The sequence below is a fragment of the Vanacampus margaritifer genome, chromosome 11, assembly GCF_051991255.1.
Source record: "Vanacampus margaritifer isolate UIUO_Vmar chromosome 11, RoL_Vmar_1.0, whole genome shotgun sequence".
NCBI classification, from domain to species: Eukaryota; Metazoa; Chordata; class Actinopteri; order Syngnathiformes; family Syngnathidae; genus Vanacampus; species Vanacampus margaritifer.
The window spans coordinates 13,648,849-13,676,257 of NC_135442.1; the positions used below are offsets into that span (position 1 = coordinate 13,648,849).

Consider the following 27,409-nt stretch of genomic DNA (forward strand, 5'->3'; position numbering starts at 1 on the left):
CAGGGGAGAGAAATCAATTTCGCCAACAGTAAGTGTATGTCAAACCTAAATGGGTATTTTTAATCATTGTAATGGGCTTAGTGTCAATGTGCCATTAGCATAAATATGTGGCTATATGTAATATATTAGCTTATTCTTTGCTAAGAAAAAAAAAGTGTTTTGATTTTTACTTAGTTACGATCAATGGTCCAACTAGTCACTTCTGTTTACAATATCAAATTATCTACTTGGCTTCCATCCTCCATTCTAGTTGTTGATATGTCAACGAATCAAAAATAAAGAATAAACCTGCTGTCTTATATAATTCTTATAACATTTACCATTAAAAATAGGAGCACCTATTCTTATCTGAGACATGTACCAAAGCGACTTGAGAAAAACTGTAAACGTAAGGTAAAAAGTGCCCGGATGAAGGATCCTTTCAAAATAGACATATTGTTGAAAAGTATTGATTAAATAAGTGACAAACCTGCTCTGTTCAACACAACTCGAGGCTGCTTGCAGAAAGCGTCCATCAGTTGACGTAGTCGCTCATTCTCTTCTTGTGCGCCACAAAGCTCCTCTTTGTACTTGACTTTCGTTATTGCCAACATTTTCACACGATATTCACGACACTTTTCGGTCACATTTTACGTTTGTTGAGCCAATATGTCGATAACAAACGCGTCTCCTTTTTTTCGGCGGCAAGCTAAGCTAAGATAAGGTAAGCTAAACAATGCCGAAAGATTTTGACAAAAACTGTGTGATACGAATGTAACCAGACACAAAATGGAGCAGTTTGTCTTCAATAGAGTAGTGACGGACGCACAGTGTCGATGTGTAAGTTCGTAAAGTACGAATTCAGAATGAATTATTACGAATTATAGTGAACCGCGTGTGGCTATGTAAAAGCAGCCTGGAATGGAGTATTGGTCACGTGAAATCTATTCTACGGCAACACCAGTTGAACAAATCTCGTGTCACGGGGTGGGGCATAACTTATATAAACGTTTGAGCCTATGTTCATTTGGAGAATACATTTAGAAAAAATCTTTGCATTTGGACGAGTAAGAAACATGTTTAGTTACATCCCTAAAAATATTGAGGGGTTTACCAGTAATATAAAGTTATTTCAGTATTAATTGTTACTAAACACTAAACAGACTGAAAGCCAGATAATTTGTGAATTCACGTCTACACGCACCAATGATGTGTGTTGGTGACGACCCTGAATTTTGAACTAGTGAACACTCCAAAGCAATGGAATTGTTAGATTCTCTTTTTAGTCCAGATTTTATCCAACATGTCAACTGTACCACTCATTCATATGGCAATACATTGGACCTTGTTTTTACAAAAGGTGTCAATGCTGGCCTCTCATATCCTGCAAGTCCCTGTCTCTGACCACTTTTGTGTGTTTTTTAATCTTATCTTTCGATGCGCTGAGAGCCAAACCACCACTGTTTTATATAAACAACAACAAACAGTTCCTTTTAGCTCACCCTCCCTCTGTTTGTTAAACTTGACTCCATCTCCACTATGGGTATTATGTCTCCAGACCATACCCAGTCTGGAGACATAAAATACGAGAAATAATACAATACATTTCCTGGTTGGCCGACCGTGGGGGCTGTTTATTTCAGACCGTGGGTTCATTTCAAAATCAGAAAGTAAAGTGCTTTTATTATTGTTTGCATTGAATAACTAAATACTTGTCCATGATGTTCATTGTTCTGGTTCTTCTTTTACCACTACTACTTCGATACAGGTAAATTAAATTCTGATGCCTTATCCCCACCTAGTGACAGGAAGCAGCAACAGCTGCTATTGAAAAACTAGAAAAATTCCCTGATGAATGTGTGTATTTTGTTATTGAGGAGAAAGTGCTGGTAAAATATGGCAGAGGTTGGGTGTGCTTGTGTAACTGACATGGGGGACACTCAAAGATTTTTATTGAGGTACATTATTTTTTCCACTGTTTTTGGATTGAGCCGGTTTCTTTTTTTGCTCACAACTTCTCCACATTTAGAGAAAACTCGCTCGCACGGGACCGACGATGCTGGCGTGCATCATATTACATATACTGTTTCTACACATGCACCTGACTGAGGTCAAATCAATTGAAGAAAGTACAAAAGGTAAAACCTATTTACATAAGCTTTACAACCAAACATTGGTTGTTAAGTGGTAAAATGATCACCTGCCACTCCGGTAACTCGGGTTCCATTCCCGTCCAAGTCAAAAAAATTGTATTTAATTTGCGCCTCGAAAAAAAAAATGCCCTTCGAAAAAATAAATCAATAAATAATTGTCCCCCGGGGATAATTGAAGTTTTTTTCTGATTCTGATCTATATACATAACTTTAAACAGCCAGCACACCTACCTTATCAGGAGTGATCAGATTGAAGTGTTCCCACATTTCAGAACGACCTCTCTTCCTGGCTGGCTCCATGAATGACCAAATGTAACAACGCAAGGCAATGACAATTCAACAGCACCAACAACCCACGAATAGTACATTGTTTAGAGCGGTTATAAAAGGTTGACGCTCAAATTCAAAACTGTTTCAACCTGTCACCTGTCAGAATCGAGAATCACGTGATTGGACCACGAACCAGGCATGTGATTAATTCGGGCAATGAATCAGTCGCTGCTTCGGACGTCATATGTCACGTGATTTTTTCCGCACCAAAAGAAGCTTTGAAGCAGTGGTTCTATGGAATTGTAGTTCAGGGTTTGAAGCTTGTATCGAAGCTTCAGTGTCGCACTGCCATCACTATCGGGAACTACATCCTGGCTGGTGAAGACAGGGCGGATGGTCTGCGGTAGGTAGGGCGGTGCGCCACTCCAGGGCGCCATCCGAGCCGCCGGCCTCCCCGCTCCATGGCGGTGTGAGCGAGGATGCGACTGCCCAGCTCCATCTTTTTGTCAGTGTCCCTGTTCACAGCCGAGACCACTGCGGCGCTCTACCTGAGCTCCACGTACAAGTCGGCGGGGGACCAGGTCTGGCAGACGCTCACCTTGCTCTTCTCGCTGGTGCCGTCAATGCTGGTGCAGCTGGCCCTCATCTTCTTCTACCGGGACCTGGGCAGGGACCGGCCGTTCATCTTGCTGCTGCACATGCTGCAGTTCGGACCCATCGTCAGGTCGGTGCTTTGGTTTGTTTGCTCCTGTGATTAAAACACACAAAGGGGCTTGCCTGCGTGTCGCGTGCTGACTGTGCACGTGAGCGTGATGCACTGATTAGTTAGTTGCAGTCAGCTGATCAATACACATTGATATCATGTCCATTGCCCTCGATCACTGCATGTCTGCATGCCTGCCTTTCGGTACACAAGCCATGGGTGCAGATAGAGATTTGGGGGTGGGGGGTGTTTCAGGTTTCCCTCCAGATTAAGAATGTTTTTCCTCCATGATAGCAAACTGAAACATTCATTCATCATGGACATTTCTGCCATTTTGATTGTTTACTAGTAGATCTGTGCCCTACTTATGGAAGCGTGGAACTCCCATTATAGAGTAAACATTTTTTTTTACTAGCAAACAACGTTCAAACGCATTTGCATTTTGCAAGTACATGTAGGCTAAATGCTAAAAACTTAGCATTTTTCCTATAATGCTACAGGCTATTGACTTTTGCATGCGCAAGTTGAAAAAATGCTTGGTTGGGGGCTACCTGGTGCCCGCGGGCAGCATGGTGGTGACCCCTGCTCTAAATTTTCCGTAGGTGCGAATGTGAGTATAGTCAGCTTGGCTCGAGTCATCACACCCGCGACCCGTAAGAAGGATAAGTAGTACGCAGAAAAGACGGATGGATTATCAATGTTAAAACATTGTTTAAAAAAAATTACGTTACGTTAAAAAAAAAAAAAATATATATATTATTTCAACCCTAGTAGATAAGAGATGAAAATATATTTTTTATTTTTGTATTTTTACAGCTGAATTAATGTTATGTTTAACGGAAAAAAAATATATTTTTATTTTAACCCTAGTAGATAAGGGATGAAAATTATTTAAAAACAATTAAAAAATATTTATTAAGTTATTTTTTTTACAGCTGTTTTGCTTTAAAAAATAGAATTGTAGCATCTCTGAATGTCACTGATACATTTACATCACTTATTGTGCGACATCTGTGCACAATATATTCTGGCCATCTGCCTCCAAATGGGAATGATCCTAATCCTTGTCTGTATGAAGCCTCCCTGAACATATTCTACACATTCACCCCTTTAATGCCCTTATAGTCTTACGTGCACTCGCAGATGTTTGTACGACACCAGAGGATCTGATCTCGACCTTCCTTTTTCCTCCTCAAGTTTACACTAGTCTGCTGGAAAGGGCAATTGCATGTTTCCTCAGTGGAGAGCACGTCTAAGAATAGCATGTGATACCGTTGGCCTTCTTATCTTCGGACAACACAAGCTGAGAGGGGGAGCAAGCTGACGCATTTCCCCTATCTGAGCCAAAAAACACCTGGAATGCATAAATGAAAGCTGTCGAAAACATGAAATGGTCCTCAACCTTTATTGAGCAAATACAATAAGTGGATACAAAGTTAGTTACCATATGCACTTTCTCCCATATAGTAACTGGCAGCCCGTCACAACTAGTTGTTCCGATCCAATTTTTGGGCCCCCTCGATGCCGATACCCAGTTTTGCAGTATCGGCTGATACCAATACCTCGGTTGTGTTTTTTTCAACATGAAATTGCTGCCCTGCCTTTGGTTCAGAGCATTCAAGGGCCAATAGGATATCTTGACTCGGCATGCAGTGAACACGTCACACATCAGTGAATGTCGTGCATGAGCAAGACACAATATGCTGCATCCAAAGTCCTATATTAGCATAGGAAATAATGGTATTGGCATGTTATTTGTTAGTGCTTGCCGATGCCGCTGATTCAATGCAGGGCGGTATCGGAACAACACAACCACACTCTCACAGTGGCTCCATTATTATTATTTTTTTTTTAAGAGATTTTTTTTTTATTGTGGGGATTATTTATAATAAGTTATTTATTGGGTTATTATTTTTTTTTAAATAGAGAGCAAACCACATTTTCATGGACAATATATAGAGGTTTATCAGTATTTTTTATTTATTTTTTATTTTCTTTGGGTTTGCAAAAAAAAAAAATCCAATGCATTTCAAATGGCATCTGCAGATTTTTAGCTATTTGCACGTCGACCTGGTCCACCCTGAATATCAGGGTTACACTTCGCAAACTTGTGGTTCAGCATCTGTGGATTTGCATATATGCAATATTTCTTTCAATTACTTTTGAATATTTGATTTGAAAAAGTAAAATTTTTACACCAAGTTCCACCTCAAAAAATACTTTGCTCTAAAAGTACCATCATAATGATCAACAGTGTAGTGTAGTAGGTAGTATTCATCAAAAACGAGGCAGTGGTAAAAGGTGTATTTATTTTTTTGTAAGCCACTGTAAGATTATGTATATAGTCGTAATGGTTCAATTAAATTGTATCGCACATAAAAGTTGAACAAATTATTGCTACAGCATGAATCATTATGACACTCTTGAATTAAATCCTTTTTGCGTTTCCAAAGCATAACTCAAAGTCGGTAATAAATAACAGCACGCTTACCTGAGGTGTGGTAGAACTGGACTACAAACAACTTGAGAGTTTGTGTACATCTGCAGTTTTTTGTTGTTGCTGGCATCAAATCAATGCTGCTTTGCTCCAAACGGCGGCTCGCAACCAATATGTTTGAGTAACCTGCTGGCAGACTGACTGGCTTGCACCTCTCTTCAGAGACAAAAGATTTGCAGATACGTACCATATGTCCTTTTTTGAACTTAACTTTGGAATCACTCTTTCAGCAAATGAGTGTCTTTTAACTCATTCACTGCCATAAATTCATAAAAAAAATGTTTTTATTAAATATTATGGACAAAAGGCGATTAAATGTTTTTAATTGTAATTAATCACATGACTTCACTAGTTAACTCCCGATTAATCACAAATTCTATATGTTCTAAATGTACAATAAAAAAATTCTAGGTTTTCATACTCTTGTTAACAAAAGTGGAAAATGTTGAACTAATAGAAATAGTTCAAATTCATTTTTGACGTTTATAGCCGTCAATGGCAGTGAATGAATAAAAAAAAAAGAAAATAATAAAAAATTTGGGGCGTCGGGTGATTAAAGTTTTTAATCGTAATTAATTGCATGACTTCATTAGTTAACTCGCGATTAATCACACATTTTATGTACAACACTAAATGTACAATAAAAAAAACTAGATTTGAAATGGAATTTTTAAACAAAAACTAATAGAGATAGTTAAAATTAATTTTGACCTCTGTGGCTCCAAGGTGTTTGGAGGCCTTCTGGACTTATGGCAGCGTGGGCCGCGTGGAGGAGCCCTACGTTAGCATCACCAGGAAGAAACAGATGCCCCGCCGGGGCGAGCCCGAGGAGGTGGAGCGGCAGGTGGGCCAGGCCGAGGGCAAGTTGGTGACGCACCGGGCGGCCTTCGCACGCACCGCCGTCATGCAGGCCTTCCTGGGCTCGGCCCCGCAGCTCACCTTGCAGCTGTACATTTGCGTGCTGCAACGAGGCGTGTCCGTCGGAAGAGGTGAGAGGGTGGGATGGACCGTCGGAAGATTATGAGTTACCGGTAATTGGGCAAAAAAAAAAAAAGATTGGTGTTATGTAATTTAGCGGATGTGGTCTGTGTGTGGATGCCAGTGCTACAATTCCTCAAGAGTTATTTTGACTTCATGTAAACACTAACACCTGTGTTTAAAAGGGGAAACATCTACCTGGCCACATTCACTTGCTGCCATGTGCATGTCAAGGTAGCAGATGTCAACCTGATTTAAAGAAAAGACATGATGGTACAGAAATGTTATTGTGATTTTGGCTTCCCACGATCTTTAAAACGTAATATTTAAAGAAAAACAACTCATGTGCAGAACGTTGCAGTGCATTGACAAGTTCCCTATGTTGTGAAAGTACCCTGAATGCACCATGTTGCTTGCGTAACAAGCGTTGTGTGTATGTGATTCTGGCGTCCATTAAGCTGTTTAATGGCACCCTAGTTGGAGTTTACTGAAAGCTAAACACGCACCAAGACACACATTGTTTATTTAAATACTAAACGACCTTAGTTTTAAAAACACTGCTAGCGTTTATGCTAAAGTCAATTCATACGCTAACGGGAAATTAGCATCCACATTCAGGGGAATATTCACGCACAAACAGGTTCGATAACACCATTTATTGTATGTAAGGCACAAGGCTGCCCCTCAGAGGCCAATAAAAGCAGGTACAGCCAGTATATATATTTTTTTCAACGTCTCCACTATGTCGCATATGCCGACGTTGACGACACAATTGACATCCCTTATGAGTACATAATGTACATTTGAGTGATAGGTAGGAGTCGAGGGGGCGCCCATTAAATCAGAAACGCCTACAAAGTCCCAATTTATTCATTCAAATTTATTTATTCAAGTTAATATTTTCACTTTACAGGGACTTTAAAAATATGCATTTTTAGGAAGGCTAGAACATGTTAAATGTTTTTAACATGACTCATTTTGGACACGTTAGACTTACTTATGAGCCTCCACGGTCCTGTACAGGACTCGATCTTCCTGAGATTAAACCTACTAGCGACGACTCACGTAGCATTACAAGCAAAAGAACCAGCAGAAGTTCCGACAGAACTTTTGTGTTTTTGTTCAGGCACTCTAATGGTGATCTCCTTGCTGTCCATCGTGTACGGCGCCCTCCGCTGCAACATCCTGGCCATCAAGATCAAATACGATGAATACCACGTGTCCATGAGTCCGTCGGCCTACCTGTGCATCTTCATGTGGCGCAGCTGCGAGATCGCCAGCCGCGTGGTGGTCCTGGTGCTGTTCAGCTCGGTGCTGAAAATCTGGGTGGTTCCCGTGGTTGTGCTCAACTTCCTGGCTTTCTTCTTCTACCCGTGGATCCTGTTCTGGAGGAGCCACTCGCCCTTCCCGCAGAACATCGAGAAGACTCTGACGCGCGTGGGCACGGCCGTCGTCCTGTGCATGCTCACCTTCCTGTACGCCGGCATCAACGTGTTCTGCTGGTCGGCCGTGCAGGTGAAGCTCAGCGACCCGGACCTGATTAACAAGTCACAGAACTGGTACCGCATGGTGGTGTACTACATGCTGCGGTTCATCGAGAACGCATTGCTGCTGCTGATCTGGTACATTTACAGGACCGACTTTTACGAGTTCACGTCGGCGCCGCTGCTGGTACTGGAGCTGCTGGGGGCCTACGGCGCCTGCATTTTCTTCATGCTGCTCTTTTACCAGTCCTGTCACCCGTGTCGGCGACTCTTCACCTCCAGCATCATGAGCCAGAGCTTACAGGACTGCTGCTCCCTCCTCTGTCTGCCGTGCGCCTCCGCCGAGTCGACCAACGAACCTCGCAAGGAGCTCGGGCCTCGAAGCGAGGTCGGCACGCCGGTTGAGGCGCGTTGCGACATTCCCAGCGATTAGGTCCGAGAAGCGTTGAATTAGGCTAGCGGCGACCACAGAGCTTGACTCCTAAGTGCCACGCTGACTACTTTCTATGTTTACACTCCATCCCATCTTCTGATTGGACTCTTTTCTACCATTCTAACAGCATGTGTATCCTTAAACCTGCAATGTATTTATACAGCTGATGTCACTCTGTAGAACTACAGTTCTAATGAGATTGTTTTTATGGGGAAAAATATTGGGATGCCAGTAGGGCTGAACGATTTTGAAAAAAAAAATTGCAATTTTTTTTTCTCTCTAAATATTGCGATTTCATTTGCGATAATAAACACAAGTAATAAATGTAGCTGTATTACAATAAGAACAATCAGATTTATTATACATAAATATATAGCTATTATGGGTTAGGGCAGGGGTGCTCAAGTTCGGTCCTCGAGAGCCGCTATCCAGCCTGTTTTCCATGTTTCTCTCCACTAACACACCTGACTCATGATCAGGATCGTTATCAGGCTTCTGCAAAGCTTGCTGATTAGCAATCATTAGATTCAGCTGTGCTGCGGGAGGGAAACATGGAAAACAGGCTGGATAGAGGCTCTCAAGGACCAAACTTGAGCACCCCTGGGTTAGGATATTGCAAAAAAAGGGAAAAGGAACAAGTAATTAATATGAAAGATTATTATTATTATTTAGTTATTTCAGTTAGTTAATTTACTACAATTTGACTACAGATCACAAAAGCAAATCCGTAGATTTATCAGTTCATATAAATAAATAAAATATACACACATGATTTGAATTCAATTATTATTCAGCCCTATAAGACAAGCCAAACTATAAAATACGTGAAGTGAAAATACAAGCTTGCGCTACTCCCAAAAAGTTAGATACATTGATGCCTTAAGACTTAATTTGTTCGGAGACCACACTTGTATCTCGGAACAACTCAACTCAAATCATCTTTCCCCATTGAAATTCACTATAATGCCATTAACCTAAAGTATTGGGACGCCTGGGCATTTCAAACATTTGGGAAGTGACAATTAAAATAATATTTGCATGTATTCATCTCAAATGCCTTTTTGTGAGGTTCCACAACAAACTCACCCAAGCAAACAAGTTGTTCATGGAAAAAAAAAGGCATGTCCTAACACTTTTGCACATATTTGCGATGCATGTGTGTGTGTGCGTGCATGGACGCCCTCTTGTACTTACGCCCCCATTTTTGGGTTTGACATGCAGTCGTTTATTGACAGTTTCGATCTTACGTCACAAGTCAAAATCACGGCCTTATACTCGATAAAATGACGGGAAAAAAGGTGGAATGGCGCTCCCTGTTTATTGAAAAGTATTGGACTCTGGATCATTGTAATTTGACTTGTGAGGGTTATTTTGATTTCAAAATATGAAAATGAAATGTGTTTTGACTACTTATCTGCCTGGTTATGCTAGTCACAGGCAAAAGCAATACAATACACCGTTTCTTTTCACCGTGTAAAGGACGCATTTGCGTTGCATTGCCCGGATGTTTGGAATTGTCCATTTCTTTGTAACTTCAATACTTATGATGAATGATGAAAGCGTTAAAATATGTGCTGCTGCTGTTGTGACGTTTTTGAGACTGAAATCAGAAAACACAAGACTGCATGCAATGCGCAAATTTCTTTTTGCACGTTTCCACGAGCAGTCGAAGATTTTTTTTTAATGCAGCGTTTCGTCAGTGTGCGTGAATATTTACACTTAGAGCACACACGCGCTCCTATAGTATGAATGGATGATGTATTATCGTTTCAACCTTCCCCCTTTATGTGGCAGTGTCAAGTTTTGTCTTTTTACACATTCAATTGAAATGCATTTCAAAATATAATAAATCTATATTTTATACGTTGAGTTTAATTCCGTCAAAATTCCTTAAGGCTGTGCAAATATTGTCACGGCACTCTATTGACCTCTAGTGGACAAAAGCAGAAATATTCACATGGGCTCAGTAATTGAATGATTAAGAAATGTATTTTTTCCTACATAAAACCAAACGTAAAAAGTAAGTAATGTTCATGCATTCATTTCCTATAACGCTCACTATTAGGGTAAACTGGGAGCCTGTTAGCACGAAACTGCAAAGCCAAAAAAAGAAAAAGCCTACTTGAAAAGCTAAAAATGTATTTGCAGTTATTCAGAGGCACTTTAGTTAGGTGTGTGCTGAGTCCAATTTAACTTGGCTTTGAATGTGATTGGCTGATGATGGACACAGCACATTGCAGTTATGTGGGTGTGCACTTGTGCAACCACATTAGTTTATTTGTACTTTACCCTTCAAATATATATATATATTTTTTTAATTTATTTATTTAAATCACATCAACTGTGGGAAAAGTTTGGAAATGATTAATGGTTTCATTTTTATTTTTTACAAAAACTAAAATGGCCCGATAAGAGAAAGGGACAATTCGTAATACATATTTTAAATACCTATTTTAATTTTGGAACAAAAGACATTTAAGGAAATATTGTTGAACACATTTGGACCAAACAACAAGTAAGTAATATATAACAAATCATTCCTTTGTGCATTTAAGTACTGTAAGGACAAGCTTACTTCGGAACGTAACAAGGGAGACGTCAATGCATGGAAACAACTGAGGGGTCACTACTATACAACACAAGTGTTGTATGGTCCAAGTAAGTAAGTTCCTCAGGACGTCGGAATGATCACATAACTCGTCATGGCCTCCTGGACATGATGATGTAATTTCAGTCCCATGTAGTCAGGAGAAATACTGTAAACTGGCAAGGAGGACCATTATGGTCCCGGCGAGATTTCGCTGGCATTACATAGCCACGGCAAAGACGCTGACCACGCAGTACATGGTGCGGTTCTCCCATCGGACTGTGCAGCTTCCTGAAAAAAAAAAGTTCAACTTTTTTACCCTTCCGTTCCACTTTTTACTCACAACTTAAAAAAAATGTAAAAAAATAAATAAGTTGTGGCACTTGTAAGTCAAGGTATGAGCAAACCAATGTGATGGATGATCTCACCATCCGTGGCATTATCCCAGTAGCACGAATTTGCCGTGTGCAGACCGGCGCCACTCTTCTGCATGACGGTGCAATTAACTGGTAAAAACAACACGCGTCACATGTGACCTTCATCCAGTGAACACACATCATGTACATCACCTGTTGCTGGCCAAGTCACCTATGTACTTGAATGGGCGTCCTTGCTTGACCAGGTGAGTCAGAGATTGCTCCACGATGCTGGCGCTCCACTGATTCACTTTACTTTGGCTGTAGTCCATACCGCCGATGACGCCCTCGATGCACTGTAACATCAACACACACAAGTGCTATGTCACCATCATCAATCATAACATTGCTTGTAATCATTGTGGGATGAGCTGTTCCACTTACCTCTTTAATGTTGTTAGTGGCTTCATCAGCATTGAAGATCGCCTACGGGAAAAGTCCGTTGAATCATTATTGGTTTAATCAGATTAAAGGAAATAATTTCCAATTAGCATTTTTGCACGGCTGCAACTAACAATCATCAATAATTGGTTAATCTGTTGATTAGTTTTGATTAATTGATGACTTGGATCAACACACTTTATTTCCATCCTTTTTTGGACAAACAGTTACTACATTAAATTTGGCTAAATTACGTTAAATGACATTTAGAAGAATTTATTTAAATTCACTTAATAATAATAATAATAATGTAAACTATTTAGTATAGTATCATAATTAATAGAATTATGGTTGGCGTCTGGTACAAGCGCTTTAAGAATTATACGCACAGTATATTTAGGAGCTTTTGCCAAAACGATAACATAAAAATGCGTTTCCTTTCTTTCCTCGTCCGACCCACACTGGAAACGCAACCTCTCCGTTTAGCTTCTCTAGCTGACCGACCAGCGGCAAATAGAAGCCAGCTGTGATTTGAGCGTCAAAACGTGACGGGAAATATCAACATCAAGCATATACCTCGTCGCCGTTGTTAAACTCCTCCATTTGTGCCCGTAATCTCACCGCTGCCTCGCAGTGGATAGGGAGGTAAGTAGTTTTCTTACTGTTTCTGTTTTGCGCATGCGTCAAACAACGAGCGCAGAAAAGAGAGAAGCATTTAGTCAGCTGGTCACTGCTATGGCGCCCCGTTGTGGCCGTATGTACACACTACAGTACGTCAATGACCATTGTGAAAATGACATGGATGAGAATTTGATAAACTGTTGACTACCAGAGGTGGATAAAGTACGCCATTAACTTGGCACAACAACAACTAGGAAGTGGCTCTACTTTGTTTTGTTTTGTTTGCAACTTATTACCTTAGCGTTGCTAACATTGAGGACTGAGTATACCCCCCCCCCACAATGTTTACTTGGCTAATGATACAACATATTTAATACAATAGTAGACTTTAGACTTACTTTATTGTCATTCAAATATACCAATATACAGAATGAAATGTTGTTGCACGACTCAAGCGGAAAACAAAACAAAACTAAAGTATTATAAAAAAAAAAGACGTACACAACCAACAACAGCAACAACATCCAACAGCTGAAAAATGTTAAGGTTGAATATAAATAATGATACAATATAAATAAAAATAGAAGATAAATATGATGTATTTAAGTATATTATTAAAATTTGTCTCTGCTTTAAAGTGTACTTAAAGTGATGGCAACAGTTATGACTAACATAAAGTGACACTACAGTGACAACACAATGTAGTAGTAGTCTGATGGCTTGAAGGAAAACGCTGTTACAGAACTTGGACGTTCTGTACTAAATGCTCCTGAACCTCTATATACGGTACTGTATATATATAATATAACATTATTACTTATTATTGGTTAAAAAATAATTCTTTATCAATATTGTATTTTTCTGATATACGTGTATTATTGTGTATATTTATTTAGTACTATTTTAACATTTTTAAACATTATTGTATAGTTCTCATTCAGAATATTATTATTATTATGGACTCGCAAACACGCACTCACACACTTTCAAACGCACGCACACGCACACACATCCACGCCACGCCCCCTCATCTCGAACCACCCTGTCTGTGTATTCACACACAGTGCACTACGAAGCGCGCCGAGAAGACGAAACCCCCACACGGTCACCGACACCCGGACGAGCCGGGTCGTGTCCCCGGCCCTGTGAGCTCTCCTGCCGGCGTCTCTCTCCACCCACTCGCCCTTCCTCCCAGGTAAGACGTGTCTCCCCAGGCTGCTTAAACGACGCGAGGAGGGGGGGGCACGTTTGTGTTTTGTCACTGACATATGGCAGCTGCTTTTCTACTTGTTACTCTGGCTTTATGTGTGTGGGTTAAAAAGGTGGGTGGGCGAGAGGAGGGGAGCGATCACGACCGCAGCGGCTCAGCCAGTCCCCGGTGGGACCGTGGAAAGTTCGGCGGCTTTGCACAGGTGCAATGCAGCAAAGAGACCATTTTCTCGCCACGACTGTTTTGCTGCCGCTGCTGTGCATGATGCTATAGTGTCAACTCTTTGCATCGTCAAATCCATTCAATTGGGGTTATTGTAGTAAGGCAGAAGCACATTCAAAGCACCCAGAAGCCTTTGCCGGCTCTCTAAGGAGGTCATTCAACGTGGAGACGATCACCGTTGAGCGCAAGTGGACGAAGAGTTGTTGCAGTGATGTAATTAGTTGGTCGTGTGACTGTGGCATGCTGATGCACTTCTACGCATGCAACGTTTATTGGGTGCTAGCTTTTATTTGGAAAATAGCTACACTAGTGGCTAATATCACCATTTCAAATTCGAACAAGGACGTGTGGTCAGGGTAGGCAAGTGAGGTAGTGAGGACCCCCCCCCCCATAAATGTTCTGCATGTGAAGTGTAAAAAAAAGATAAGCAATTTTATGATGATATTAAAACTCATTCACTGCCATTGACGGCTATAGACGTAAAAAATTCAGTTAAACTATTTCTAGTAGTTGAAATGAAAAAATAACATTACATAACGTTTAAATATTTTTTTTCCCACTTTTGTTAACAAGAGTATGGAACCTAGATTTTTTTATTGTACATATGTATTATGTATTATACATACATTATTATTATTATACATATGTATTATATTATTATATTATTTAGAACATATATAAAATATGTGATTAATTGTGAGTTAACTAGTGAAGTAATGCGATTAATTACACTTAAAAATTTTAACTGCCTCAAGCGAAAAAAAAAGATGATTAAAAATTAGGGGCGTCAGGCGATTAATTTTTTAAATCGTAATTAATTGGATGACTTTACTAGTTAACTCATGATTAATCACACATTTTATATCTGTTCTAAATGTACAATAAAACATTCTAGGTTTTCATACTCTTGTTAACAAAAGTGGAAAAAAATGTTAAACTAATAGAAATAGTTCAAATGAATTTTTGACGTCCATAACCATCAGTGGCAGTGAATGAGTTAACTGTGACAAAAGCTTGAATAAATAAACAACTGTTATTAACATGCTCATTCTGCGGCATGAATTAATTTCACCCAGAAAAGCTAATAATGCTCGCTTTTAATGTTTATTCTAGGAACAAAAGGAAATTAAAATGATGATTGCGCTTCCAATTTTGCAGGTTGCATCATAATGAGAGCTGTTTCTAATATTCTGGTAACTTTCTTTAGCTGCAGGACAAAATATTAGAAATGTTTGTCAACTGTGGTTGTTGCTTTACGATCGTGCATGTACTCGCATGCACACCATGAACGATCCTGACACAGATGCTGCAGTTACGCTTTGGGCCAGAGGTGGCAGTCGCGAGTAAAAAAGTGACAAACTTAAAATTGTGCATATTTAATCTATTTTTTTTTCATTATGTTCATAATAATAACAGTAATTGCATCTTTGTTTAATCACATATTTCTATGAATAATGATCAACTGTAACTGTAACTAATATTTTTAATAGGGATGTTCAATGTCACATTTGTTCAGACCGATACCAGCACAAGTACAACTTTCACCAAGACCGATAACAAGTATAGATAACACTGGTACTTTTGATGGATAAAATTTCCTTAAAAAAACAAAAAAAAACAATTGAAATTGAATTTAAAATGCCTGAAATTAATGGCAAATTTCTATTCTTCTCATTTCTAATTTCTAGCTCTGATTATAACACTCTCACAAGAGGGCGTCGCCAGCACCAAAGGCCATCCCTAATTATTAAAATCATGTTGTATAGATTTTATAATAATTTACTACTGTTTTAAGTTTAAGTTTTAATTAATTTATAATAACCACAAGATTTGTGTTTTTATTCATTTATATGTTTATTTATATGGATATTTGTGTTTATATTTTTACAATGAAAATATTGAATATATATTTTATAAAAAATATATTTTGTTTCAATTTAATTTATAATAATCACAAAAAAGTTTATTTATTTGGCATTTACAACTAATAACAAGCATTGGCATCTTTGTAAAGGCAAAATTGACTGTTATATTAAAACAAGTAAGAAAATGTTATATAGATGTATACTAATTAATATTATTTTACGATAATAAACTAGGGCAGCACGGTGGCTGACTGGTTAGCACGTCCGCCTCTCAGTGCAGAGGACGTGAGATCGAGTCCGGGCTTCGGCCTTCCTGGGTGGAGTTTGCATGTTCTCCCCGTGCTTGCGTGGGTTTTCACCGGGTACTCCGGTTTCCTCCCACATTCCAAAAACATGCATGGCAGGTTAATTGAACACTCCAAATTGTCCCTAGGTGTGAATGTGAGTGTGGTTGTTCGTCTCTGTGTGCCCTGCGATTGGCTGGCAACCAGTTCAGGGTGTACCCCGCCTACTGCCCGAAGCCAGCTGGGATAGGCTCCAGCACCCCCGCGACCCTTGTGAGGAAAAAGCGGCCAAGAAAATGGATGGATGGATGGATGGATAATAAACTAGTTGAATTTGTACTTATTTTCATGTTTTATTTACAAATAATCCCAGTCAGTAGCTCCCCTCATTATTGTGTTGCATCTCTCCTCCTTGCTGCTGCTTTCTAGTAATGGCCGGCAATAAATATAAATCATAAAACTTAAGTTTGGTGTGGGGAGGGAAAAAGCACATCTCCACTCAGTGCATTTGACGTTTACACAACATTGTGCCACAGCGGCTGCCTTGCATGCTGTTGGCTGCTGAGCACGGGTTGCAATGTAATGCTGTGAGGAGAACTGTTATGTGGAGCACGTGCCAGGCTGGCAAGGGAGTAAAAGGGGAGGAGAACGGAGGACAAAAGCCTGCAGGGGACTCCCTGGTTGCTTGACTGTGGATGCGGGGGTTGACTAGAGGTCATTGCATCATCACAATGGCTGGCATGTCCGTCAAACGCACGCACGCACGCACACCGATGCTACACGGGGATGCTGCTGCTGCTGCTGCTGCTGTTGCTGCTGCTGCTGCTGCTGCTGCTGCTGCTGCTGCTGCTGCTGCTGCTGCTGCTGCTGCTGCTGCTGCTGCTACTGCTGCTGCTGCACCAAGCACGTCTGATTGTGTGCTATAGCGCGGGATTTCCCTCCCTCCCACACACCGGTGCCTCCCCGCTCGCTTGGTATGCAGCCCCAAGCCTCTTGCAGCCTCAGCCAGACACCGTGTCCCCCCTTCATCCAACCCGTGAATGGATGCAGACTCCTGACTCCGGGTATGATTAATGCATGGTTTGATCATTTTAGCCTTTTTTTTTTCCATGTCAAGTGTGTTGGATTTGGTCAATGGTGTGTAGTAGTGTAATCCATTCATGGATTACACTATAGAGTACAGTATAGAGTCATTATGACGTTTGAGTAGTTTGCCGCCTAAACTGGTTGCAGAAGAAATGGAAATGGGAAGGAGGATGTTGATTTTTAAGATGTAAGGCAGGTTCTTACTCTGGGTTCTTTCTGCTACCTGCAAGATTGCAGATATGGACCATTTGTTGTCGTACCACTAGAATTCGTAGGGAGGTGGGGGTGGGGGTGGGGGCCAGTGTTGTGATTCAAAGCGAAAAATATCCAGAAATGGCAGATAACAGTAAAAAAAAAAAAAACAACAACAACTCATTTGATTGCAAATTTGATCTCAAATTGGCTGGCCCAGTATGTCCGTGAACAAATAAATTCTAAATAACAACAGATCCAAAATGTTTCCTTTTTTATTGTGCAAATAATTACAAGTACATTTTGAATATATTTCCATATATTATCTTATTTCAGAGTAATGTAAAATTTCTGAACAAAAATGAGTGCAAAGCTTTTGCATCAAATCCTGAGTAACAGACAAATTTAAGATCATCATTTAAATGCAGAGCCGTCGATACAGAGCGTTTGGCCAACTCAGTTTCAGCAGGGTAACAAGATGGCGTCCATATGTCATGTGACCAGAAGTTGACCAATCACAGAGTAGAATACTACGCTGTTGACAGAGAGAGTTTGGCCAACTCGGTTTCGGCAGGGTAACAAGATGGCGTCCATATGTCATGTGACCAGCAGTTGACCAATCACAGTATTACGCTGTGATTAGTCAACGGCTCTGTTTAAACGGAGAGCCGTATAGAGTGAGAGTTTGGCCAACTCGATTTCAGCAGGGTAGCAATATGGTGTCCATATGTCATGTGACCAGCAGTTGACCAATCACAGTATTACGCTGTGATTAGTCAACGGCTCTGTTTAAACGGAGAGCCGTATAGAGTGAGAGTTTGGCCAACTCGATTTCAGCAGGGTAGCAATATGGTGTCCATATGTCATGTGACCAGCAGTTGACCAATCACAGCGTGACAATGATATATGGACGCCATCTTGTTACCCTGCTGAAGCCGAGTTGGCCGAACTCACTCAATAAACGGCTCTGTTTAAATGGATGTCAGTGCGTCCTCCAGTGGACAAAATGAGCAACAACAGTTCATTTGAGTGAAATGCTACGTTCACACTGCAGGCACATCGGATTTTTTTTTTTGCCCAAATGCGACCTGTATATGTAGCCAAAAACAGCAGTTTGTGTTCTGTCCTTGCGTTCCAGATTGGATCCCCTGCCGGGCCAGTTCTGGCAAATGAATAATCTATTTAATTCTTCATCATGTACTTTACTGTATGTATTGATGCTGTACATAGTGTACGTGCCAGGAAGAGAAGGGAAATGTGACATGGAGGTGATGCCTCAGTCATTGTTGTCAGGTGTCCTCTTGTGCCTGGTGTGAGATGTTTGAGGCCAGCTGCAGTTGGTGGGAAAATGCGGCCATTGTTGTGATATTTATTCAGCGACGGCATATCAACTGTGCTGAAAAGTCAAAACGACCGAATGTCTTTCAAACATCAGCGCGTGTGTGATTAATAAATGTGTTTGAACACACTCAGGGTGGCGTCACTGCAGCTCAGTTTAAGCACGGTGCACTTGTGAGTGACAAACGAGTGAATTTTAGTGTTCAAAGAAGTGAATGTGAATAAATGGTGGACTTGAAAATTCTTTGCAATCAAAACTGTTACTCTCAATCTCACATTTACTTTTTCATGCAATAGATTATTTTAATCTTGTAGCAGTACGATTTTTTCTGATAGCCTTACAGAAATTACAGCTATTAGTAATGCTGACTTTTTTTTAAAAACAAAATATTTTTTTGTTTTACAACATTGTACTCGTAACCTTTGCGAATTTTCTTAGTGACATATAATTTTATTTTGGAAATATTTTTTTCAAATAGAAAATTATGACTATTTTTATATCATTACCACTTTTTTTTTAATTCTAACTTTAGCACGTGCTTGAAACATTATTGCTTTATCCTTTTTTTCTAGAAAAAATAACTTCATTTTTGTCACTGAAATGTTTCATTGAAAAATTATAACATCATACTTTATATGACTTTCCTAATAAAATTGTATTTTTTTTCTACAAAAAATTATTGTTTGCTGGTTATAACTTTTTTACATTCTAACTTTTCTTTATTAAATATGACTGTTTTCCTTCTTCCAGTAGAACAATTTGACAAATTTTATATCATAACCATAAAATACAACAACATCTTGGTTTTAGGATTGTTTTCCCCTGGGAATTTCCCAGCGTTTCTCAAAATAAATTTATTTATTTTGTAACAGTATGACTCACCTAGTAAAATTGAGATTTGTTTATTTATTGTTTGTTTATTGGCTCGGTTGCTTCTCTAAACTTACAGGCTTTGTACTCATAACTTTCCAACTTTTCTTGATTAAATATGACTGTTCTGGTCAAATTCTTACTTATTATTTTTTAGAAAAAAAGAACATTGTGGTTATTGTCATGTTATTTCTTGAACCATTGTTGCCCTACCTTCATAAATTTAAAAAAATCTAGAAAAAATACAACTTTAGTAAGATTGCAATGTTTTTGTCAAGACTATGACTTGATTTCTTGAACACTTTATCTTCATAGCGTTTCGACTCTAATCAGATTATTGACTTTTTTTTTTGAAGAACCAGATATGACAACTTCCTTCTTGTACATTTTCGACTTTTCTAGATAAAATTTGAATTTATTACCATAACGTTATGGTTGTTGTTGTTTTTTTTTTGTGTGTGCAAAAGCATAATTTGATTTTCATATCCATTCTACATTTTTGTGACATTCTAGTTTGACCTTTAAATCTTTTTTTCCAGAAAAACAAATATAACTTTATTCTCATATTACTGAATCTTTTCTGGAAAAAATATCTGTCAACAAGAGCTTTTTTGTGATCTCATGACATCTGACGATATTGTTCTCATGAAAAATACACAGAACGACTGGCGCCATGTAATGAATCTGAATTAAAAAGATGGACCGCCTTAACGTCGAAATTAGACGATCAAGAGTGCATGCGTCCGCCAAGGTCAACGTAATCCTGTCTGAGTGAAAATCCTTGACGTAGTGGTTGCCATGACGATATAAACTGTTTAGCAGAGCGAGATGAGGATCAAGTGGAGCACCTCTCAACCTCTTTGTAAATGTGAATGCGCCGCTGTGATATACGAGACAGGAAATACGTTTGGCCGCTTTGGCTGTCGTCCAGCAGATGTTGTGGGTCACGAGGACGTGCGTAAGCATCTGTTGCTGTCACTTTTACGCTTTTGGAGCCGTCTGGTGCGCGACTTCGAAGCTTCTTATGTAACTGTGTGAATATGAGCACTCAAAATCTGTCTGGGCGACACTGAAAGTCTTTTTGTTTGTCTTCACCAGCAGCAAAGCAGCTGTTGTCGCAGTTCCAATTCTGTGAAGTCGTGATCCTCTTGGCTTCTTTTCATTAAAGATTCCAGTGAAGCTTATAGACCACCACGCTATGCTGCCCCCCCCCCCCCCCCCCGAAATACAGTGAATTTCCCCACTAACTAAATATTGCAGCAGCAAAAAACAACCTCATTATTTTCTGCGTGAGTAAACAGTTTTCATGTAGCCGGTTTGACCTCCAATCGGTTTCAAGATAAAGAATAAATAAGACACATTTCACTTGATCGTAGTAGAGGGGCATGTGAGTCCCAATGATCCTGGTACTTGCAGGTAGGGCTGTTTGATTGGATTGATGGGAAAAATTAGTAGTCACAATTTTTTTTATTGATCTTGACATCATGATTAATAAACACGATTATTCAGTATTAAAAAAAACTTTGCTCAAAACTCATCAATACTTAGTAACTTAAAAGAACAACCCTAAAATAAATTAATAGTAAGTAAAATAATATACAAAATAATACAAATAAACAATAAAAATACAACACATAAGGCAGTCTTTTTAAAGGGAAAAAGAGGAGCTGCTTTGATTGGTAGCAAGGCAGGTTGACTGTGTTTACACCCACCACGTCACAAACCAGCTTGCATGCAACTGTAAAAAATACCAACACTGGATCTAACCCACCTCTGTGCAGATTTAATCTGCTCATCGCATCAAATTTGTGCTGCCAATGAAAATGAAGCCTGAATGTCAAACATGGTGATTTTTCTGGGAAAAAATAAAATCTCTTTATTTATTACTTTTCACATCATTTTTATTTGATTATTATTTATTAGTAAAAAAAAAAAAAAGGTAAATAATGTAATAAAATTACTCATCTATTTTTTTCTTTTAAAAACATGAAGGCTTCAACTTTTTATTATTTAAATCCTGTTATTTAAAACAAATTCAGGGTCCTAACACTAAAATTAGCTGTGAAACTGATTCTAAAATTTTTTGGACCACAAACTTAAAAAAATAAATACAAATCCAGAACCACCACATTAGGTACAACCAATAATTATGCTCACTTTTTATTGACACTGTGAGTGAAGTCAAAATGTTTTTTATTGTGTTTGCAGTATGCAATGATGGATGTTTTTCTACGTGAGTGAAAGAAACTCAAGGCATCGCCATTTACGTGGCATCACTTTATTATTCATGAGCAATCATTACATGCCACTTTGACCTTTTAAAAGCTGCACTTTATTCCAGTTGTCACATCTGGAAGCCGTTAATTGAACAGATAGATTGCTCACACTTTTTCCTCCCTCTTCACATGATTATGATGATTATCTTCGTCTAGTGTTTCATCCATCTATTATATTATATCTCTTAGGTCAGAGGCCACAAGTGCCACACATTACATGAGCCACGATGATGCATTTGCAACCACTCTGTTTGAAAGACGTGTATCCGGCGGCTCGCCAATGATGGCCAATGCGTGCAGCAGACAGGAAGGAGCGCTATGAAATATTCAAGCGTGAGCGCCTTGCTTATCAAGGCGAGGCTGCAAAATTGGGTTAATAACATCCAAACCGCTGTAAACATGCACACTGGAAGCCAAAATGCTCCTCAAGTGGCTCACAAACAACACTTTCTATTGAGAAAGATGCACGTCATTAACCAGAGTCTATTAATTGTCGTCATTTCTGTTGTAAAGTCCAGACGGAGGCCCACCAACAACGCAAGTCAAGCTTAATTTGATTCCAAGAAGCGCTTCAAGGGTGCACTCAACTCAAATGCAATAATGGAAGAGATTTCATCCAACGTCAGTCTGAATTATGTCATGGCTGTTTCTGCTTTTAGCGAGATGATGACGTGCTGGCAAATGAAGAGCGCTCTGAAAATGCATGCAACTGCTTCTGTGACCGCAAAATCATTTTTAAAGTCACAGCATGTTTTCGAGTCCATGTAGAGCATCCTCGTCCGGCCTTTCTACTGTATGTTGTTCACTCTCGTCAACACGACTCACTAAACCAATCATCTATTTTCCTTCCTGTGGCCCCCGCCTCTCCTTCTGCAGCTCATTTTGGGAGGAGTGGCACTCATTTCCTGAGCCGATGCCAACCTCTCTTTGCTTTTAATTAGTGGCCGAAAAGACACAAACAAGCCATTAAGGGGACAAGTTCAGGCAGGTTCACATGTGGGCGCTGAAGTTGGAGAAAGGCGATATGTTGATACAGCTACAACAATGAAACAAACACTTTGGGGGTTCAAAAAAAAGAAGAGAGAGACAAATTTAATGCCTGTGACATTTTTTGCATTCTTATGGACAGATCAGCACGCTGTTGACTGCAAATAAAAAGTAACGAGAAGTTGGATGGTTTTGTGGCTGTGTTCACAGCAAGTGGCTGAGGTGCAGGGAGGGAGATGAATGGTTGAGATAATGGATGCATTCTTGCTTCACTTCCTTAAAAACAGCTAAGTTGGCAAAACCTATACATGCAAACTCCACACAGGAAGTGACACATTTTGCTTATTTTTTATTTTTATACCCACGGCACAGAACATCAGCTATCGGGATATTGCATCGTTATCTTCCTTCTAATGTATCAATACACCATTTTATATCAATAATAGGAATGGAAGACAATATGACAATTGCCATATACAGTGACATAATTACCTCTCATTATATATTATCCATACACCACCTTCAGATATTGATACTTGAGTAGACAAAATCATGATATTAGGCAAAATATAGAATATTGTAAATAAATAAATGTTAAAATTCTTCTTCTGTTTTGACTATACTAATAATAAGTCACAGTGTCCAATGACTCCCATCACTGGTGAGGTATTTTTAGAACACACAACCTGTTGTCCTTGGGGCTAACTAGTACCCGCTGGCACCCCAAGGACAATACACAAAGCAGTGTCTTTTTTCATCTTGCTCTCTTTTTCCTCCATCTGTAACTGCTTTCTGAGAAGGAGAAAACGTTAATTGGAGGAAATTAACTTAAAAGAGGCGACTCGTTTACTCAACTTGCGAGCAGCCAATCATATTGTTTCTAGCTTTGATGTCCTTTCAAAAAAAAAAGAAGAACTCATTACTGGTGATTTCATATTGTTTTCAGCTTTGATGTCCTTTCAAAAAAGAAAAGAAGAACTCATTACCGGTGATTATGGCTAAAAGAGTACATCTTGCATTGATTACTTTTGGCAGCTCCGCAATTGTCATCGCATGTCCAAGTGTTTACGTCGGTGACTTAAGTAAACATACAGTTCAATGCAGTGCGTCCCTGGAAACACAACGTGGCTGCCAGGTGTTGCGCAGACTTGATTTAGCGGGTGGGCCCGACAAGAAGCTGTGAAACGGAGCATTATTGACCTCATGTTGCTGCATTTTTAATGTTTTTCAACACTTCAACTCGCCTGTGTGTGTATAAACTGCATGTGCGGTATGGGTCATCAATTCCCGCTTGAATTATTCAGGAGGAAATCGTCTGCGTCAAAGGGGTGTCGATTCCACATGACAGCTGCAATTAGTGTCATGTGTAATCGCTCATGACATTAACACCTTATTAACACGGAAAAAGTGTCAATCAAATTAGATCACGGTATGACAAAAAAAAAACTGCCTTTACGTAGATAACGCTGATTTTTTAAATTGATGCAGTCATATGTCATGGTGTGTTTGAGTCATTCCGTGACCACGCTTGTAGTAACTTCAGTCAGTTGTAGCTCAGATTAACTAATTTAAATGAATTGGAACGCTTTTATTCCAATCCAGTCCCCCACCCAAACACCAACAGTTTTTTTTTAACAATAAAAAACAGCACTGTACAGCATTGCACAAACATACAAAAATACCTTGATTAACTCATTCACTGCCATTGATGGCTACAAATGTCAAAAATTCATTTGAACTATTTCTATTAGTTTAACTTTTTATTTTTTTCACTTTTGTTAACAAGAGTATGAAAACCTAGACATTTAAAAATATATATATGTTTTTTTTTTAAAACAAGAGTATTAAAAATTAGGGACGTCAGGCGATTAAAATTTGTAATTGTAATTAATTGCATGACTTCAATAGTTAACTCACGATTAATCACAAATTTTATATATGTTCTAAATGTACAATAATTTTCTTCTAGGTTTTCATACTCTTGTTAAAAGTGAAAAAAAGTTAAACTAATAGAAATAGTTCAAATGATTATAGCCGTCAATGGAAGTGAATGAGTTAAATACCATATAAAGAATTAAACACTACTCCCAACATTTTCTGCTTTAATTCAATAGACTTTGTGCTGCTCCTTCTAATGTGCACACATTGGCCACCAGGAGGCAGTGTAGTACATACACAGGGTGCACAAACATTTGCTTATTTTCCCTCTTCACTGATTATGTTCTCTTCCACCTGATAAACGTGTATATTATTCCTCTCACGTACGCTCCTCGTCCGTGTGCCGCCGAGGACACGTCTGCTCTTCAATTAGCGGGCCCGTCGTGCCGGCGCCACCCGGCGCTAAACAACTTCCAAAGGGGCGCGCGCATGTTCCCCCGCTAAGGCTTCAAGTCTGTGAAAATCCACGCATTCCTCTGAGCTACGTTTTTATTGCGAGGCTCGCCAGTGCATTTATTTGAGCTGAAAAGACAAACTTTCTGTCATCTCCTGTTTGCTCAAGGGCACAGTCAAGCAAGCGGAATGTGCGGGTTGTGTGTACTCAGGGAGGACAGTACACCTTCTGTGACATAAACGCACACACTACTGTGAGATAAAAACAAAACCAGACTCAGTGATCATGAACTGAGCTGTCAGAGATGCAGAACGTGATGAGTTGAGAAAGGTCAAGTGAGGTCATCAGTAAAACCCATAAAGTTAAGGATGAAAGCTAATGGAGCATATATTTTACATAAAAATACCTCTATTTTAACACAGAGAGATATTTAATATCAATGTTTAAAATTTGTTTACCAAATCCTGAGTCTATTCGAAAGGGTTAGTAATCCTATTTGCGCTGTAAAACACGTAATAGTACAATTTTTTTTACTTCAAGCACACTTAAATATACTTATTTTTGGTAAGGGATGCTATGATTCATTCTCACTCAATTTTCGAAAAATTCAGATTCAGCATTCAATTCTAACTCACATCTCAGCCGTGTAGCCTACTGTATATTTGAAGCACAGGAAGTATTGACTATTTATGGTTCGAGGGTAACTGCATTCATATGATTGGAACCATTTTGTGGCAGAAACTACAAGCTCTCATCAACCTTGTCCATCAGCAAAAACGTAAACCAGTATGACATTTTATAGATTTATTGTAAAACACATTATAATAAAATAAGCACTCGTTTTAATAAATTGTTCTAATAAACAATAATTGAAATAATTTTCTGGGGCTAAAATTTGGAATGTGAGTGCCCTGCAAGTGGTTCAAAGTCAAAAGGCATAATTGAAGACGATCTATTCTTTGTTTCCTACTTGAAATTCCCTCCGTGGCATCTTAAAGGTGAAAGAAAATCTCCTCATTGATAGTGCAGCTGCAGCTCAGCTCAAGAGGCAGCACAATAGTTGATAATGAAGCCACACGGCTTCATTAATTGTCAGAAAGGGACGAGATGAACTCGGGGAAGAGGCTGTCGGCAAAGAGGGCGGAAAGGATTTGAGGCATTTAAAAGAAAGTGTTCTCATGAGATTGCAAAACCGTTCCCAATCAAGTCAAGATACGGAAGTTCATTAGTGTGATTGTAACAAATCTGCAGTGCGCCACCGCACCACGGGGTGGCGCTTCTTTGTTTTTGTGTGCATGTGTAGGGTTGGGAGGGTTACTTTTAAAATGTAATCCATTACAGTTACAAGTTACCTGCTAAAATATGTAGTTAGTAACGTAATCCAAGTACCATAATATTAAAGCAATGTAACTGGATTACTTTTGGATTACTCCAATATTGAGTATGCTCATGAAGACAAAATAAAAATAAATATCACCACAATATATACTGTATTCTATACAATGTGCCCCTGCTATTTGCGGGTGATAGGGACCCGGGGCAGCCTACAAATAGCAAAAATCCTTGTGTAATTAAAAAGCATGTAGGCTATTGAAGGCCATATGCTACTTTTCAAACTGTCACTGAAAGCAACCACACCTCACAGTTTGATAGATAGATAGATAGATAGATAGATAGATAGATAGATAGATAGATAGATAGATAGATAGATAGAAAGATAGATAGATAGATAGATAGATAGATAGAGAGAGAGAGATAGATAGATAGATAGATAGATACAAGTGCTCTCTCTCACTCTGTCCTCTCTCTCTCTCTCTCTCTCTCTCTCTTTTCCTGTAACTGTAATGGAATACAGTTAATTTTTTTTTTGCAATCTGATTATGTAACGGCGGTACATGTATTCCGTTACTCCCCAAGCCTGAGCACTTCTTCCGTTTTCGAAGGTGGATGTTTTTATTTATTTATTTTTTTGGGGGGGAGAGCTCAGTATTGATCATTTGACATGTCATCATCATTGTTCTCCCTTTTTTTTTTTTTGTATGTGGATGTTTGTGTGTGCGTGTGTGCGTGTGTGCGTGCGTGCGTGCGTGCGTGCGTGTAAAAAAAAAAATCCCATACCGTTCACCTAAACCGAACACTTCAAAATCCAGCCAGAGTCGTGGGGCCGCCAGGAGACCCGAAGAGGGACCAAAGAAAAGAAAGAAAAGCGAAGCCCAGCACCGACCAGACACCACTCACCGGGCC

The 27,409-nt window shown here is 39.4% G+C and overlaps 4 protein-coding genes across 10 annotated transcripts in view; 2 read left to right on the forward strand and 2 right to left on the reverse strand.

Annotated features, from left to right (window-relative positions):
- Positions 1 to 937, reverse strand: part of LOC144060439 (uncharacterized) — a 13,810-nt gene extending 12,873 nt beyond the window's left edge. The window contains exon 1 of the mRNA XM_077579988.1: positions 470 to 937. Within this exon, the coding sequence (XP_077436114.1) occupies positions 470 to 593 (124 nt within the window). The 5' untranslated portion in view covers positions 594 to 937. The remainder of the gene's footprint in view (positions 1 to 469) is intronic.
- On the forward strand, positions 900 to 10,361 carry xk (X-linked Kx blood group (McLeod syndrome)). Of its 3 annotated transcripts, none has more exons than XM_077579597.1 (4): positions 900 to 3,126; positions 6,329 to 6,591; positions 7,707 to 8,139; positions 8,215 to 10,361. In XM_077579597.1, the coding sequence occupies exons 1-4, from the start codon at positions 2,882 to 2,884 to the stop codon at positions 8,495 to 8,497; spliced, it is 1,224 nt and encodes a 407-aa protein (XP_077435723.1). In that variant the 5' UTR covers positions 900 to 2,881; the 3' UTR covers positions 8,498 to 10,361. The 3 variants fall into 3 exon arrangements, with proteins under 3 accessions (XP_077435723.1, XP_077435724.1, XP_077435722.1); XM_077579598.1 differs by having other exon boundaries at positions 7,707 to 8,095; XM_077579596.1 differs by having other exon boundaries at positions 7,707 to 10,361.
- A 570-nt stretch (positions 10,362 to 10,931) lies between these two features.
- dynlt3 (dynein light chain Tctex-type 3) lies at positions 10,932 to 12,557 on the reverse strand. 2 transcript variants are annotated; one of them, XM_077580168.1, is made up of 5 exons: positions 12,458 to 12,557; positions 11,885 to 11,926; positions 11,673 to 11,796; positions 11,513 to 11,590; positions 10,932 to 11,375 (listed from the first exon to the last, which is right to left on the reverse strand). In XM_077580168.1, the coding sequence occupies exons 1-5, from the start codon at positions 12,482 to 12,484 to the stop codon at positions 11,305 to 11,307; spliced, it is 342 nt and encodes a 113-aa protein (XP_077436294.1). In that variant the 5' UTR covers positions 12,485 to 12,557; the 3' UTR covers positions 10,932 to 11,304. The 2 variants fall into 2 exon arrangements, with proteins under 2 accessions (XP_077436294.1, XP_077436293.1); XM_077580167.1 differs by having other exon boundaries at positions 11,492 to 11,590.
- A 992-nt stretch (positions 12,558 to 13,549) lies between these two features.
- The window catches only part of sytl5 (synaptotagmin-like 5), a 30,274-nt gene continuing 16,414 nt past the window's right edge, over positions 13,550 to 27,409 (forward strand). For 3 of the 4 annotated variants that reach the window (XM_077580471.1, XM_077580475.1, XM_077580474.1), the window contains exon 1: positions 13,550 to 13,697. The gene's annotated coding sequence lies outside the window, so the exon portion shown is untranslated. Of the gene's footprint in view, positions 13,698 to 16,910; positions 17,148 to 27,409 lie in introns of those variants that run through there. The other variant, XM_077580472.1, reaches the window with a different exon arrangement.